This window comes from Podarcis filfolensis (assembly GCF_964270895.1).
Source record: "Podarcis filfolensis genome assembly, chromosome: 1".
In the NCBI taxonomy this organism is placed as follows: domain Eukaryota; kingdom Metazoa; phylum Chordata; class Lepidosauria; order Squamata; family Lacertidae; genus Podarcis; species Podarcis filfolensis.
Genome location: NC_139604.1, coordinates 79,197,177 through 79,215,352, shown reverse-complemented (window position 1 = coordinate 79,215,352; position 18,176 = coordinate 79,197,177). Strand labels below are relative to the sequence as shown.

The 18,176-nt window shown below is 39.2% G+C and overlaps 1 protein-coding gene across 7 annotated transcripts in view; it reads left to right on the top strand.

Annotated features, from left to right (window-relative positions):
• SHANK2 (SH3 and multiple ankyrin repeat domains 2) overlaps positions 1 to 18,176 on the top strand; it is a 338,706-nt gene that overhangs the window by 54,069 nt on the left and 266,461 nt on the right. For all 7 annotated transcript variants that reach the window (XM_083601126.1, XM_083601124.1, XM_083601130.1 and 4 more), the window contains exons 3-8: positions 1,865 to 2,068; positions 5,148 to 5,219; positions 5,977 to 6,085; positions 6,252 to 6,403; positions 7,352 to 7,519; positions 13,636 to 13,752. In XM_083601126.1, coding sequence (XP_083457252.1) covers positions 1,865 to 2,068; positions 5,148 to 5,219; positions 5,977 to 6,085; positions 6,252 to 6,403; positions 7,352 to 7,519; positions 13,636 to 13,752 — 822 coding nt within the window. The remainder of the gene's footprint in view (positions 1 to 1,864; positions 2,069 to 5,147; positions 5,220 to 5,976; positions 6,086 to 6,251; positions 6,404 to 7,351; positions 7,520 to 13,635; positions 13,753 to 18,176) is intronic.

The window sequence follows — 18,176 nt, the reverse complement described above, 5'->3', positions numbered from 1 at the left end:
GCTTGCGTAAAGCTTGCTCATCCTCAGGCAAAACTGCCTAGTCTTTCTACTGTCACAGTTCTGTGGATCCAGCCATATACTTATCCTATTTAAATCAAAACCATTTCCTTTCCCCATGGAATGCCCTTGGAAATCGAAGAAAGAGAATGTCATCACATCACATCATTTCCCAGGAGTATTTAAGGTTTCTGGTTTTGGTGTGTGGTGCAGCAGTAGGCCAGGAGCAGCAGAGCTGCCAGTTTGCTGATTATGACTGATTGATTTAGAAAGCTACCACCTGCTGGCTAACTTCTCTCACTTGGAACTCCTTCTCTGGGCATCTGATTTACCAGAATTCTACTGGATGTGCAGGGAAAGAGGACAACAGTTCAGGCAGTGCTGGAAATATCATAGAGTCCCAAATGAAAGAGTACTTAGACTTCTTACATTGCTAGATTTTGGGTGTAAAATTGATAGTTACATTCACTTAACATGTGACAAGTATAAAAAACCCCTATTAATTGTGATATGTGTGTGTGTGTGTGTGTGTGTGTGTGTGTGCATGTGTGTGTGTAATTTCAGCAGCAGTTTCCTTAATGGCCTACTGCTACAAATTTTTTAGTATTTATTAACTTGTTTTAATGAACAATTAATTATTAAAATGAATGGGTTGTAGCTAACTAAATTATACTCAGAGTAGACCCATTGAAATTACTGAACCTAAGTTAGTCATGTCCCTTAACTTCAAAGGGTCTGCTCTGAGTAGGACTAACACTGGATACAGCACCCAGAAACAACAATTAAACAACAACAACCAAGGATAATTATTATAAATAATGAAAATTAAAAATGAAATATTTTAATTTCCATTGATTTTATTTCAAGTTAATTCCCATTTTATGCTTTAAGCTTCACATCTCTCACTATCCATCTATGATGTAAAAACTTGAGGCAGAGTATTTATACCAATGTCAAAGGACATTTCTTATAATTCTGCTACTGAAAGGCACTCTGAAACAAATCAATTCAGAGAAGCATTTTGGAGACAGCTTTACATCTGTATTCATGAGCAATCATCTCATTGATAAATGCATTAATGTGTGATACGTATTATTGCAGCATCTGCTCAGCTGTATATTTTCCTGCTATATCATTAGCAGTATTTCTTCAATTTTGGTTTGAAAAGTAATTAGCAGAACCTAAAGCTCAGCCTACTATTCCTTAAACAGAAATTTGTAAGAACTTATAGTATTCCAAATGGATGACCATCTGTAAACATAATATATCCAATGCAGCTCATAATGTCATGTCTGTTCAAATCAGTTGCAGTCTCTGTGGGCACACAAGCCTTGTTAGCAGACCACAGTTAAATGGCAGCAGCAGAACAAGGAGGGCTGTATGTAGATGCATGCTCAACTATAGCTGGTGGTGCAACTTTTAGTCATGAGCTGGTGCATCTGCGTACTTGCTGCTTGGCAGATTTGGACAATAAGTACAGACTTCCCTTTTCCTTGGCTACCACTCAATCATGGTATCCTGATATTACATACGAACTGCATCATTGTAGTCACCATATCACAATGTTTGTCTAGTTTACATATGGAAATGCTTGTATACTGAAAATGTTCATATATTGCATTTAATAGCATCTAATGTGACTTAGAAAGTTTAAATATGATATGTCTAGGTAAAGGAGAAAGATATGAAATATGTCATTATTTATCTCTTGTGGGATGGACAAGATTGTTTGTTTTATATAAAGCATCAGCATTTATATTAAATAATTAAAGAGGTACTCACCTTATGTAGCAGCCCTGATAATTTATGTGAATTGATTTATGTTTTGTGTGTATTAATTGCCTTTTCTACTTTTTGTGTTTTTCAGAAGTGTATTAGATTTAATCCTGAAGCTTCTGTATGGGTAGCAAAGCAGCGAATTCTTTGCACATTGAATCAAAGTTTGAAAGATGTTCTCAATTATGGCTTGTTTCAGCCTGCGAACAATGGGAGAGATGGGAAATTTCTGGATGAAGAAAGACTTCTTATGGAATATCCACAACCTGTAAACAAGGGTGTTCCAACCTTAGAGGTATTTTAATGAACAATCATTTATTTAAGGTTTGTGTACCAACAGTATGAAGGTTGTTGTGGATTTTAATTTATTAACTGCCCTTCACCCTAAGGTACTTGTATAACGTATATACAGAAGACTCACATCCTGGTACGCTGAAGCTGTTTTGAGTGGGGAGAGAGAGGATCTGAGAAAAGTTACAAATGAAATAATGGAGCTAATATGATGGGCACTTACATAGGATCTTGTCAAGAATGTCTCTAGCTCTTTGGTAATCCTTGACAAAGTGCTCTAAATTTTGCTTCCAGAACAACCACATTTCCCCATGCTGTTAGTGCCAGCATATACTGTGACCATTGACTCTTCCTGAGCCCTACCTAGCAGGTTATCTGTTCTAAACAATGTGCGACATCTTCAACCTCAGCCCCAGGCAGGCAAATAATCATTCAGTGTGCCTGCTTGTCGCCAACCCAATTTATCTATGCCACTAATGATGATGATATTCCACACTACAAGGAGCTTCCTGCTCCCCCAGAAAATTTCTCACTGTAAGAGGGTATCTGTTAGTCTCTCAAGGAGTAGGTCCCTTCTTCCTCAGAGTAACATTGCACTCTGGGAGTGGGATGCTACTATTGCCTCCCTGAAGGCTTCATCCATCAACAACTCTGAGCTTCTCCAGGTCAGCCAACTTGGCCAACAGAAGTGAACTAGTCCCCTGAGGTCCAAGAGCTCAATGTCTAGCAGACGGGATATTTGTACATTACTTTATACTTGCATACCTGTCAATATTGAATAGAATTACTTTGGTGCATGGGATTTGTTAGGTCAAAAGGGGGGAAACATAGTCCATGCTGCCATTCTCACACAGCTGTCAACTCCGTTTGTTACCTTCTGTTTGCTTTGTCAGTGGGACCAAGATGCTTGGATTTCTCTTACTTATAGAGCAGCTTCCCTACCAGGTTGCCCTAAATTTATAGCTCTAGTTGGTTTTCCCTAGCAGAGGCTGCAGCCAGTTGTGGGTCAGGAGGGTCTCACTTGGAAAAACACAAGCAAGAGTTGCTCAGTTACCTTTTGGTAGTGTTGCTTCTAGACACAACTGTCACAGAGTTAATTTGCTAGGGAATGAGGAAGGAATGCCTGGACTAAATCTTCTTTCCTAAGGGGGAAGAGATGGGAAGAAGAAAGAGAATGGGGCAGCAAGACTATTTTTTAAAGGAAACATTGGCAACACTAACGGTCATTTCTCTCCCTCCAGAATTGAAGTAAATGATTAAGGATGGCAATTTTGCTCATCAACATGTCTAATGATCTTCCTTTTCTTCATCATCTGTGCATAGTAGTTTTTGAATTTCATTTAGTAAACAGAAGTCTATTTTTGACTTTGGTTCCAATGTATAATTACACGTTTTGGGGAAATTGCAACATGTTGAGAGCATGAACAGCAACTGCTGTATAGTTTAAATGAAGAAATCTGGGGTGGGGGAAGTGAGGTTATTTTTAAAAGAAGAATGGTACAAGAATATAGAACTCCACTGCTTTCAAATTTGAGATATAATTATGTGAGTTGACAGGCCACGCCTCAGGGGACTAGAGCAGGTGTATTCTAAAAAGCATTTCTTTTCTAATCTTTGAATACAAAATGACAAAACCTTACAATTCCATGTCCTTATGAAGGAGTTAACTATATTCTTCTATGGACCGGAATTTCAGTTTATTCTGGGTGATCACAAACAATTAGTTTCTTACTGTTGGGCTAGAATGCAGCCATCTATTTGCAGCAGCACCCATTTCTTTGTGTCTAGAGTATGGATCTCGTGGAATTCATTCATTGTGAATTATGATCCAGACCGAATTAGAGCATTATCTCCTGGACTAATGTACAGATTTGAAGACTGTTATCCTTCAGAGTTCACACTGAATCTTGCTATGTAGTTTTCAGTTAAAACACACATGCACCAAAAGGGTTTTTTAATGTATATTTTAGGAGAAAATATGTTAGGAATTTGAATCTTATGGAAAGGTTAAACTATGTATTTAGATGTGCGTTTTGTGCTGAACCATTTTTTTAAAGCACATTTTAATGCAGAAATGGGACAGAACAAGTAATGAATGAACGCACACAAAAGTGATATAGACCTGAAACAGACTTATCTGCTCATCCCTGGTCTAAAGTGATAACACAGGAGAGATGAGAAAAAAAGGAACAACAGGGAAAGAAACTGAACCCATCTGATACCAATTTTTCCTGTGCTATTGCAGCGCTGCCCTAAATTTCTGCTTAAGGAACATACCCAAACTTTGAAGTTTCATAGTGTTCTTTATGCATAAGAATTCCTCATGAAAAGTGCCATAGCGTATGTAAGCCTAAACATATACTTTTTAAGAAACTCAATAAAATACCGTATTTATCTGTGTATAAGATGCTCCCATGTATAAGATGACCCCTATTTTTTGAGCCCAAAATTAAGAAATAAACACTTGCAACATTCTGTGTATAAGATGACCCCCAATTTTAATCTTTAAATTTTTGGGGGGAAATAGTCTTATACATGGAAAAATACAGTATATAGGGCGCAATCAACTATAGTTGGGCATTTTAAAGGCCTGCTGTTTTTAATGGATGCACATGCACCCATGATAGTTGACATTTATAAGTTCAGTTCATGCTAAGATATTGTTTGGTGTGATTAATAAATGGACAAATAATACGTTATGATTAGCCAGCAAAATAGAATAGGAAACCATGGTTGAAGTAAGTTCCCAAACTATGGTTTGTGTAGACTATGGCTTGTGATACCTGAAGTGCTTCTACAGACAGATGCACATAGAGAAAGGAACTGGAAAAAAATGAAAGCTGACAAGCAGTTCTAAACCATGGTTAATTTGTAAGTATGGAAATATGATTTTGTGTACTGTCTAAATTAACTCATAAGCATTCTGTTGGTTGTCCCAATATCTTGAATGTTATGGAAACTGACCCTTCAAAGCATATTAACATTTACCTGGTTGCTTTTTAAAATAATAGTCACCATAACTATTCTTTTTCTAGAATATTTCTAAAATGAAAAGTAACATTCAAATAATGTTGCCATTTCAGTTTCGGTATAAGAAAAGAGTGTACAGACAATTTAATCTTGATGAAAAGCAGCTAGCCAAGCTCCACACAAAGGTATGTCTAAGTGAAGAGCCTCTAATGTGGTAAGAATAAAGACTAGCAGAAAATGTCATTTAAGGTGTATTTTATCGACTTTTGTTACCCCCCCCCCGATTATAGGAACAAGCTAAGGAAATTACAATGCAGATAGCAACCAGGCTGTTAATAAGACCTGATACTATGCACATTTTTTTTCATTTATTTAGTTGATCTGGTGAAACATTAAGAGGCTAATATCATTAATATATTGAAGGATTGTTGAAGGCTATGACAGAGCATTAACACCAGGCCCGGGTAAGGGGCAGCCAGGTACACTTGCCCTGTGCCCTGGAGGGCTGGGCCAGCCCAGGGGCCATGCTAGGAACCTGCTGGACTTACATTGTCAAGCCAAGAACAAGACTCCTGTCCCAGGCCTCAGACAAGCTCTGCATGGGCCTCATTAACACTATCGCCCTGGGTAGGCGTTATTTTAAGCCTGCAGTGCACTTGCCACCATTTACTAATATGTGTGCACACAAAGATGTATAAATGAAATAGATTCCTATGCATAGGTGTTTAACACATATCATCCTGGTCTCCTTTTGGAGGAAGGGTGAGATATAAAATCTAAAAAATAGTAAAATAATAAACCAAAAGTAAATGGGCAGTAAGGTGTGTTTCATATGCATACTTTTATTCATGATTTTGGATACACAGTAGATGATGATTGTTGCTTATAACTAAACTCTATATTTTACAATAGTAAAATATTTCACATAATGCTATCTTTCAGGCTAATTTTCGAAAATGTATGGACCACGTTCACCACCTGTCTGTTGAAAAACTAACAAAGATGCTGGACCGGGGACTTGATCCTAACTATCATGACTTGGAAAGTGGAGGTATGAAGTAAATAATTCTCACGTGTTAGCAGAAAATACACACATCTTTAGTAAATTGCGATGAAGAAATGTCTAGTGGATATGAAGTGAGTTGAATTTATATGCTTTATACGACTTAAGAGGAGTTGCATAATTATTTCTTTCTTTTCATTCTTTCTCGCTTTAGAAACCCCACTGACTTTGGCAGCTCAACTTAGCAATACTGTTGAAGTTATCAAAGCCCTGAAAAATGGAGGAGCTCATTTAGATTTCAGAGCTAAAGATGGCATGACAGCATTACACAAAGCAGCTAGAGCCAAGAACCAACTTACCCTGAAGGTAATTCATATGTTATGTCCATTATGCATTGTTTTATATAGAAGAGTGTACGAAGGAAAATGCTTGAGTTAAATATCAGCATCCTTAATGGATCTTTTAATCTACATTCACTCAAAGGTTTCTTTTGTTGGCTTCGGACTTCCAAGATTGGCTTTCAACAAAGAATTCATTTTGGTGGAAATAAAAAGGGTGGTGAAACTTTACCTTGTTGCCTGATAGGTAATACCTGTTTGTGCAAAATGGGAATAGAGCTACAGCCATTTATCTGACTTTAGAAGAGAATATCCGTTTCAGCGGGTTACTATCTTTTGTAGTGTTTGCCCTTTAAACTTAATGTGCATGGATTTCTTAATTTGTTGGAGTTTTGGCCATGTTGTTCAAACAGTGGAACAGAAGAATAAGCGTCTGTATTTTGAAATTTCCTGATGAGGGACCTACTAGGTCAGAAAGGTGCTAGGTTACAGATTTTTGGATATTAATTTATTTAATGTTTTGTTTTACTTAACAACATTTTGCAATAATCAACAAAACTCTAATCCCAAAGTAAATACATTAAATATAGATCGACAAAAGAAAAACATTTCTTCTAGAAAAATTCAAAACCTACTTGAATGTGCTGTTGGAGGTAACGATTTTGTTGACAATACTGTTTCTATGGTCACCTGCCATTCTTGGTCAAATATATGATGTTATGTTTTGCTATTATCACAAAATCCCAAACTTCATTAAACCTTTGCAAGGAATTCAGTGTTGCACTGAAACAAACATTCTGTCAGCACAAGCATGTCTGCTTGGCTGACCGACCGACCTTCCCTCTCCTCCCCTGCATGATGTTCGGGTTTTTTTGAAGAGTATATGTACAGCCTTATGCAGAAATAAGAACCATAGTATCTGCAGATCTTTGTTTAGTTATTAGTCTAATTCTTCAAAACCTATCATTACTTACAGACCCTCTTAGAGCTTGGAGCATCTCCCAATTATAAAGACAGCTGTGGACTGACACCGTTGTATCACACTGCCATAGTTGGAGGAGATCCATATTGTTGCGAGCTCTTGCTTCATGAACATGCTACTGTAGGTTGCAAAGATGAAAATGGATGGCAAGAGATTCACCAGGTAGGAAAGATTAACTTTGGTGCATTAAGATAAGTCCAGGTGCACAGTGCAGCAGTGGAGCAAGCCGATTGGGTGCCTGGGGCGGTGCGCATGCCCTGCGCCCAGGGGTGGGGCCAGCCACCCGCAGGGTGGGGCGAGCCGCGGCAGGATGCTCCGCGGGGCCTCCAAGGAGTCTGCCTGCCTCCTCCCACTCAGCCGCCCTACAGCTGAGGAGGAGGCGGCGGGCAGACTCTTTTGGACAGTGCGGAGCCTGTAGGCGCCCAAGCCACCACGTCACTCCCAGGAGAGAAGCATGGCTCGGTGAGTGCCGCCCGGCATTTTGTCACCCCCTTCAGGGGTGACACCTGGGGTAGCCTGCCTCCACTATACCCCCCTTCCTCTACCCCTGGCACAGTGAGAATTATTTTTCTGTAATCTTAAAATATATTAGAAGCATCCAGATCTCCAACAACCTACACCAAGCACATGGTCGCTGCTTTAGTTTTGTACAGACATTACTCTATTTTGGTAAGCCATTTCAATTAGGGCAGAGCTGAGCCTACTTACATCATTTGTAGTAATTTCTGTGGCTGTTGCCAGTTTTGGGTGATTTTTGGCACTCAATGTGAATACATTTATGTTCTTTCAGTGCTGCCCTTTTGTGTGATATTCCCCTTTCTTTTTTTCTTGATGTCTTCAGCCCCATTTCCCCAACTGTCATTTAATCTTCTTGGCTGTGATAAGCCATGTGATTTTGTTCAGGTAATGATATAATGGATGCTCAAAAATTGGGACACTTGCAGTAAAGAAGAAGAAGGGAGATTGTGCCAGTAAGAAATAGCAGTAGCTAAGAGTACAAAAGAATTCACTTTTGTGATATGAAGTTGGTTGAGTAATTTCTTTGGCTTCATCAAATGTGATCCTTTCAAATCAAATATTGAAATGAATAAAATACATGGTACAACTCTTGTTTGTTTGTTTGTTTGTTTTCTATACCGCCCTATACCTGAAGGTCTCAGGGCGGTTCACATAAAATAATTTAAAATGTTCACATAAAATAAGTTAAAATAGTTTAAAATGCTTTTCCTTCTTTCAGATTTTTGGTCTACTTTTCTTGATAATTAATTCTGCCACTAGAATGCAAAAAGTTGTCTGAACCTTATTTATGTGGGCAAAATGATGTAGATTATCGATAAGGAACGACATGAGAAAAAACGCATTTCCTGACATGCCAGGTGCTGTGATCATTGTATGTGTTGCAGTGGAAATTTGACCCTTTGGATCCTTTGTTTTTAAACCAGTCTCTAAATTTACACTTTATGTGCTGCCAAATAGTACATAAAGCTCTAAGAATCACGGCCTCCCTCACTTTGTGAATGAAGCTCTGAAACAATAGAACAGGGTTCAATACAGTATTTAGCAGGCGGAACCATCTGCACTATCATTAGAATGGTGAAGCTTTCTGGATCTTACTTCATAGCAGTGCTTCTGGTGCCCTCTTGAGCTATTCAGTGGAATGAATAATTCAATATTAATTAGGCAATGCTACAATTTGTTCATCTCCATAGCATCCATAACTGTGTGTCTTCACTGCTTTCAGTGCTAGAAATGCTAGTAGTCTGGGAGAGTCATAAGTCTAAATGAGTGTCAAACATATAGTAATTAGTGTTACCAAACTCCAGAGAAGGGATTCATAACAGAATGGGGAAATGTGGGTCACTTTGTTTGTTGGACTCAAAATGTATTCGCCATCTTAGAACCATATTGTTTATTTGTTTGAATAATTTGCTAGCCACTCTTTAGAAATCATAGCAGGCAATTAACAATAAAACTACCATAAAAGCAACAGTTGCCTTCTCCAGCTAAAAGAACTCAACAACAGAAAAGTTTTCATCTAAAACTTAACTGCTGTGCATAACGACAGCAGCAGGCAAACTTACATGAAGGGAGCTCCTGAGGTGAGGTGCCAAAACATAAAGAGTCCTGTCTCCAATCCCCACTTCATATTTTACTCCAGGTGGCCTTTGAGGCCAGTTTTAATAGTTGATCAAGTTGGGGTTGGGGAAATGGGACCATATAGTCCCTTTTTTAAATTATGTATTGGACATGGAGGTTGTGTGCTGAAGATAACATGCAATTTGGCCCTTTGGCTTTATGTGGAAGGAGTGTGGCATACTGGTGCATAAGCAGCTTTTATGCCTCACTCATCTCTCTTCTGTATTGTGTGGCTTTGCGAAGGTGTGCATGGTTTTTTCTTTGGTAAGAAATGGAAAAATTGATGGAGGGGTATTACCTCTGGTGGGAGACATGTTGTGTTTCTTTGAGGATAGTTTGTCTGCTGATGGGTCTGAAACCCTTGGTGAGTTAGGAACTTCCCCTGCAGGTGAAGACAGGCTCTGGCAGATTGAGCAGATGAGACCAAGACTGGGCCTAACAGTCAAGAAGGAGGTTTCTGCACAAGCTGTAGAGGGAGGTGAGGGGCAGATGGGGCTAGTTAACTGGGGAAGGTAGCCCATCTAGGAGAAGGAAAACTCTGATCCTAAACCTGCTATATGGGATATCTTCGGGAGAAGGAAAGGCTAAGGAGTAAACCCTACACAAATCCAGAGTGGAGACCCTAAGACAGGTGGGGAAACTGCCCTATGAGGATGGGTCGCAGTCTGTGCAGCTGTGCAGGTCACTGCTGTTCTTCCGGCTTCCAAACACAGCCCATCACTGGCACTTACAGTAGTGGCAAGCCTTGAGTTAGTTTTCTCTGTCTTTCTATCTGCACATAGCTTCATTGTGAATTCTTACACTGGCTGAACCTGATATATTAATTCATAATTTCCTTTTCAAAAGGCCCTGTGTGCACCTCAGGGCCTTTGTTTGCACTGGGAACTATCATAAGAAATCAAAAGCAGTCTTTTGTAGTTGTAATCGGAGACAAATCAGGTTGGTTTACATCAAGAATGTGGGCTAATTGAAGAGTACAGGCTCAATAGGGGGAAAAGTCATCATTCAGAAGACTGTAATGCAATCCCATTTGGTCTTATCTGTTGTGGTAGGTGTGAAATATCTTGGCACAGTGAAGGAGCCTTCAGTCACCACTTGCCTTCTAGAAATTTTTCTAAAAGCATTGTTTATTCTTACCTGTACCTGCAGTTCTACATAGAGACAGGAAGCTTTCCTATCTCATTTTATATAAAGATGAATATAACACAATCGGTCCCACTAGAGGTGTCTGTAGATAACTTTAATTCATGCTAATTTAATTTGGAGTAGTATTTTAACCTAAGGGTTGAGGGTATCATAGGAGAAATTTAGGATATGCTTTTCTTTGTTTTAAGTGATGGCTTTTTAAAATTTGTGTTTGATCCTTTAAAAAAACAACAACAAAAATGCAGGTAATACTTTCCAGAAATGCAAATTTTAGGTAGATGGCATTGCATCTTCAGCAGACCTCCAGCAAATCAGTTTTTAACAGGCTGGAAAATTCTAGCTATGGTCACATCCACACCATACATTTAACACACATTTAAAGTACATAGCTTCCCACGAAGAATCCTGGGAACTGCAGTTTCCCTTCACAAGGGCACAATACCTAGCACCTTAAACTGCAGTTTCCAGAGTTCTCTGGGGGAAGTCATGTACCTTACATTTGAATTAAATGGATGCTCTGGATATGACCTAGGACATGCAGCATCCTAAAAATGTTATTAAAGTTTCCAGAACAGGGGTGGGAAACTGGATCTGAAAGGCAGATATTTCATCTCCCTGAAGTCAGGTGATTCCCTCCCCCCCCCAATGGTTTGAAATCAAACTGGCAAATGCTCAGCCTTTGAAATGGCCATTCAGAGTGTTCTTCAAGACCAAATCGTCAGCTGATTGTCTTGTGGGCTGTTTTCTAATTTTTGCACAATTTCTCCACAGAATCAGTCACTTATATAGCATACATATGCAGTATATGAAAATGTGTTTTACTTGCAATAATTTATAACACACACAACTCTTGTACATATTAGTAAAATTTGTTGTCAATGCACGTTTTTGTAGTTTGTATTTGGTTTGTGGTATTTGTAAGGCAAGTCATTTATAATAATTTTTATAATAATTTTAGCTATTTCTCAACATCCCTTAAAAACTGGATTTGTAGTATGATCATTAGTGCCATCTAGTGGCCTTGACATTTTATTTGGCATGCCCAGGAGTTTTCAGCTTCAGTTTACTATAATACTAACTTTAATAATAATTTTGTAGGTATATACAGTGCTTTTTTCTGGGGGGATGCAGGGGTATGCATAATCCTAAACATTTCGTGAATCTAAGTTTGGCCACATTGAGGGGCAGTATTTCAATATGAGTAAAAAAAGAGAGAACCCCTAAACATTTATTTTTTTTTAGAAAAAAGCACTGGGTATATAGTTACTCTTTCTGTATTAAGAGCTCAAATATATGTCTAAAATATTATTATAATGGTAGGAATAACAGTGGGAACATCACCTTTGATTATTAATTTATAAAATTCTGCAAATTGTATACTTGGTTTGGGGGAAAGGTAAAATCTTTTGGCTTCTTTGGCTACGCAGAAAACTTGGGGAAAAGGCTACTGTATGCTAAAAGTCACAGAGTCAAAAAGGCACAAAGATGCCAGATTGTTGTTGTTACAGTTTAGAGTGAGTGATACGGCCTTTTCAGGCCAGCAATTGTAATAAACTCTCACTCACCTCGAAAAACCCCTTATACCTCCCTTTGGAGGAAAAGATCCAGTCAGAAGGCAAGCAATAATAAAAAATACTATCATCTAGAAAAATTCTAAGGGTGTTCCCAGTGGCCTTTCTAACCTCTGAAGAGCTTCTGAACAGTCCTGTAACAAGGCAGGTAAAAAGCCTGTTGAGAAAGATAGTCTCAGTAAAAACTGATTTTGAGAGGGGGGGGCGTACTTAATTATCTCTTGAAAAACAAATAAAGCCCACTATGTTTAGATCCCCAAACTTGCCAAATAACTTACAAGTAGTTGGTAGAAAACAGAACCCACCTTAAAAATTATTATGTAGGAAGGAGTACCCAAAGGGCAATAGGCGCAAAACAAATTCAGGACTGGGACGTTTTAGCTGAAGAGGGAAACCCCTGTTTCCAGATCATTTCTTAGTGAGAACGAGAACAGCAAAAGTTCCAGGAATAGCTCAGAACCTTTGGATAGTGAGACATTTGAGGATACACTATCACGTAGATGTTTATTTTCTCTCTCTCGAGTTCTTCTGGATGCTTTATTGCTAAGCAGGTTCTCATTAAATCATAGTTTGAAACAAACAATGGTTAAATGTAAACAAGCTCTGCTCCTTTCCTGCTTCTGCTAGTGTCTTGCCACCAGGAAACAAGGCACTTCCCAATCCTTCCAGTTGACCAGAAGGGTCTGATGGAGCCTGCTAAGCATGTTAGGCTACATTATCAGGGTTCCTGATTGTGGGGAAGGTTCCTGGTTCAGCCTCTTTTAGCGCTTCTCACTCAATGTTGGTGTGGAGAGTGCAGGGACAGAGGCATTGGGGTGTGTGTGAAGATAGTGCGTGTTCTCCCTATAAACTTTATACCGTTCCCTATTCTTTCAATGACTAGACAGATCTAGAGCCTTTTATATTTTTATACTATTTTAAAGTGCTATACTTAGGATCAAGCTAACATTTTATTTCAGTGTAACCTAGTAATATTGTAGGATATTAACGTACATTTCCCCCCCTGTCTTCTGGCTTGACAATTTTTGGAAAATTAGAGTAAAAGAGCTTTATTACAACCTGCTACTTCAAAAGGATCGTGCTATCACAAGCTTCCCTGGTTAGGATCATTATTCTAGAATTTTTTAAAAGCAATTCTATGTTAAAAGTGTGTATGGTATTGCTGTTGAAACTCTACTGAAGTAGATACTTCACCGCCAAGCCGTACACAACTTCTAAAAATGTGGACTTGTTGGAATGGCAGCGGATGACCACTGCATTTTGGAGTCTCAGCTTACAACACACTTGGTAATACTATACACCTCACTGTATATAGTAATATGTTCTCAAAACTTCAGAATACCTTTCCAAGAAGTGTATAAGTGAAATGAATTATGTTAAAAATGTAGATCTCATAATTAAAATATGAACCTTTTATGTCCATAGGCTTGTCGATATGGGCATGTCCAGCATTTAGAACATTTTCTGTTTTATGGAGCTGATATGGGAGCACAAAATGCCTCTGGAAACACAGCGTTACATATCTGTGCACTTTACAACCAGGTTAGTTGTTATAGTTTCGTTGTTGTTCTTATATAACTTACTGAAATGAAGCAGGTAACAGAAATCATTCCTAGATATATTTTTTAAAAAACCTTGCAAGGATCAAAATTCAGTGATTTCCATTCCCTGGTATTAATTATAATTTACATTTTTAATATTCCACTTTTCTTCCAGAAAAGCTCAAGGCAGTTATCTCTTTCCCTTTCACCCTCACAATAACCCTGTGAGGTAGGCTAGGCTGAGAGAGCCTGACTTGCCCTAGATCATCTAGTTAGCTTTATGGCTGAGTGAGGATTTGCACCTGGGTTCCCCTGGTTTAATCCAACACTCCAACCATTACAGCAAGCTGGCATTGAACAGTATGTATTCCCTTTCTGATACTTTGCCTTTAACTCTTTAAAAATTGTAAACTTTTAAGGGCACTGCAGCTATGACTGAACTGGCCTTAACTTGGCCACCCTGGCTTTGCTCCCTGATGCAGCTCACACAATTCTGTAGGCAATTATATATAACTTCCTAAAAACAAAATGTAAAAATAATACATTTATATTCCACCAAGTGTCCGTTTCTTTAAATAATGTCTGCAATTCCAAAATCATATTCAAGTGCAATACAGATTGTCCTGAAACCAAATTCATTCAATAAAGAGAAAAGAATTGCCACGGGGGAAATTTGATTTTTAAGGGGGCAATTTGAGAATGAGTTACACCAAATTAATGGCCTTTTAGGCTTCCTCCATGTAAATAGGAGTTCACTTTTTGCATAATAAGAATTATATGTTATGGGTGGAGCATCAGAATTTTAGAGATGCTTAGGTGGGGCATGGCCAAAAACACTCCTCAGGAGGGCTGTGGCATTGCTCTCAGTCACTCAGCTACCTGGAAGCTACACTGCTGGGATGTTTAGAAGTATCCAGCAAAGTACTTTGGTTAGCATAAGTAATTTTCACTGTGAAATGGAACACCCCATCCCTCAGTTCTGCCCACATATCCGCTAAACTTGTTCTGGGTTTCCCCGCAACCATCTGGAGCAGATTTGGGGAGGAGACGTAGGGAGAGGAGAGGAAGGGGAAGTTCAATTCCGCAAGTGGAAATTATTGTGCTAGCGGACATACTTCATTGGACACCAGCCATAACATCATTATATTATACATATAATTAACAATGATGCAGTATATAATTATATACTGTATACATTATATACATATACATATTATGCTGGCTAACTCACATGGCTCCTGCAATAATATTTCATATATTTTGAAAAGGGAAGTGAAAGTCAGTTATAACTATGCTTATATTTTCCAAACCATTAACAACTAACAAACTCTTAGGTGGTCAGTGGTGTGTTTAATTCTATTAAGTTATTTGGTTTGAGTGGTGTCTTATCTGACTTACATAGCTAGAAAATTTTACAATTCCGCCTGTGTAGGATATATTTTTAAACTCTTAATATTTGGAAGTGAGTTTTAATGTGCTGTATTATTCTATGACATCTAAACACAAATATGTACTTTATTTGACACCAGAAAGCATATGTTTGAAGATAACATTTCAGAAGTTCTGGCAGGCTTGTTGCTAGCACCCCTAGGAAGCAACTCTTTCATGCTGCTCTGTGAATGGCATCCTTGAGTAATGCATCAGAAATGTAGCTATTTTTGCCTATCAGTTGTTGGAAGATAAATGGGGGCAGTTGAAAACATAGCCTGGCCAATTCTTCCACTTTTAATTAATATACAGATGCCAAGCACTGTTTTATGTAGGATGAACAAGAAGCTTAAATGGAATACAATTAATGAATTTCACAAATTAAAAGAAGCAGTTTCATACCACTAGTTTTTGCTCTACTCATCTGGTGCCAGCAGCAACTTCTGTCCTGGGCCTTGAGGTAGGGTGTGGGGGTTTTTGTTGGTTCTGTGGCACAAGGAAAGGGTTACGTATACCTCCCCAACCCACTACCCACACTGCAGTTTTTATCACACCACACAGATGTGAAAACATGTCTAACAAAATGTGCATTTGGGCCCTTAATGTTGTATATTAACGTTCCCTGAAGTTTAAGTGCCTTTTCTTCTCTAAGCTGGGATGACAGTCCTTTGTTTTCAACTACTGAGTGCAATAGTTATCTGAAAAACCTGAACTCTTATTAATATGAATATGTACCTTTATCAAACAACTCCCTTCCCTGGCAGAGGAGGCACACGAAGAAGGGCCTCAGATGATGATCACAGGGTGGACATAGCTGGGTGAGACCAACTCCACCCTGCTCAGCCACTCAGGTCTCAGTGATGCAGACCAGATGGGCTTCCTTATCCATAATCAGATCATGGATGAGGGAGGTCTTATTCAGAGCCGACCTGGCATTCAGCAACAGCTGCTGCAGACCCAGTGGCTGGCTGATAGGACAACTGCAACTCCCCAGGTTGGAGGAAGGGGTGGCACATGGAACAGTCATCAGCTGTCTGTATCGTGTGTCCCTTACCTGGCCTGCCCACCATACCTCCCCTTATTTTGAACTACTGTGATTGCCCCCCTGCTCTCCTCAGCTTCTCTCCTCCCAGACACATCTCCTCTCCCTCACTAAGAACAATGACAACAACAAAGCTGCTGGTTTACGCAGTAGTTTTGCTATCTTGGCATCTCTAAACGTAAAACTCTGCAAGTAAGCGGGACTTGCAACAGAACTCTAACTGCAGTCTTGAAAGTGGGTCAGTGATCTGTTGCTGCAGATTTTTCTTTGTCTGTGAGAGCAAAGGGATGTACTTTTGTTTTGATGAACCTTTTAAAGTTTTAATGTTACATTTCGTGTTTGCTTTTAGGGCCACATTAGGCATGACACAGGAAAATGTGATTGGACATTCTGCTGTTTTTATGAAGCTGAATAGTGGCAGCAGTGGGAGTCGATGTGGTTTAATCTGACTGGGACTGTGTCTCTGGAGGAAGGGGATTTAAGTCTCCTCCCATATTGTTATCCTAATGAAAATTCCCCCTTCCTCAATCTGGAGTGGAAACATAAAGCTGCCATTTTTAATTTGGTGCCCTTTGCAAATGTCAATAATGCATTTTATAGTAATTAGTGGGAGACAGGTTTTATGGCAGCAGCTGTGCATGCTGACTTAGCAGTGAATACAGCACATACTTTATTTTCTTACATCTCTATCCCACATTTCTCCTGTCACAAAATCCAAGGCAATGTGCATGTGATTTCTAGACCTTGTAACTTCAGCAAGGTGACTGCATGACCATACCTGTGCCATCAGACCATACCCATGGACCATACACACACCATGAAGTTTTGTTCAGATTAGTAACATTCATACAACTCTGCATGTATTGACTTTTGGCAGATCTCCAATTGGTTTTTTTTTTAAAAAAATGCTTTTCAGCAGTGTGCAGGTGCATTGCAGTGGATCATTTCCACCTTTGCCTTCCATAGGAAGATATAGACTGTAAGGACCACCTTTCACCATCTCTGAAACTTAGGTTCTCAGTATATCTGTTTGAATGGGAGAACTCTTGGTTTCAGTGAAGAATATTTTCATGTAGTGTGGAGTCCTTAAAGCAGGCATCCCCAACCTTCGGCCTTCCAGATGTTTTGGACTACAGTTCCCATCACCCCTGACCACTGGTTCTGTTTGCTAGGGATCATGGGAGTTGTAGGCCAAAAACATCTGGAGGGCCGCAGGTTGGGGATGCCTGTTTTAAAGCATCTCTGAGCCATGACAAGGCTAAGCTACCATAGCAATGATGGATTATTTATTTATTTATTATTTCATAAAATTTATGCACCGCTTGATTGTAAAAAGTCTCAAAGCAGTTTACAAAAGATAAAACAACAGTAACACCAAGAAAAAAATTATAACTCTACTTTAAAGTATACAAAAGAAAAAGAAAAATAGATTAAGATTACCTCAATTTTCTAAGCATCTGGGTAGACTTGTCTAAACAGGAATGTTTTTAGCAGGTGCCGAAAAGAGTACAGTGAAGGTGCCTGCTTGATCTCAATAGGCAGGGAGTTCCAAAGTGTTTGTGTCACCTGCACTCGAGTCTTCTTCTGGCCTCTTTCATAGTCCAGAGCTCCTCAGATGCTCTGAAATGTTGGAGAGAATGCTCAGGAGCAATTGTGTCAACCACCTGTTTAATCTTGCCATTCCATAGCGAGATGAGGGCTTCAACAGGATCACCAGCTTTCTCTACTGCCATTGTCTGTCCAGACTTAACCAGATAATGGTCCGACTGTGACATGGGAATGGATTGCACTCCCCCTATCTTTGGTCCATCCCTCATATCACTACATCAAGATGACCATCTGAGAGAGAACCGTGTTTGTCATGGAGGCCATGAAGTCTCGAGCTAGCCTGACAGCAGCCTCCACATGGATATTGAAGTCACCCAGGATTATCATGTTAGGGTCCTCCAACAATA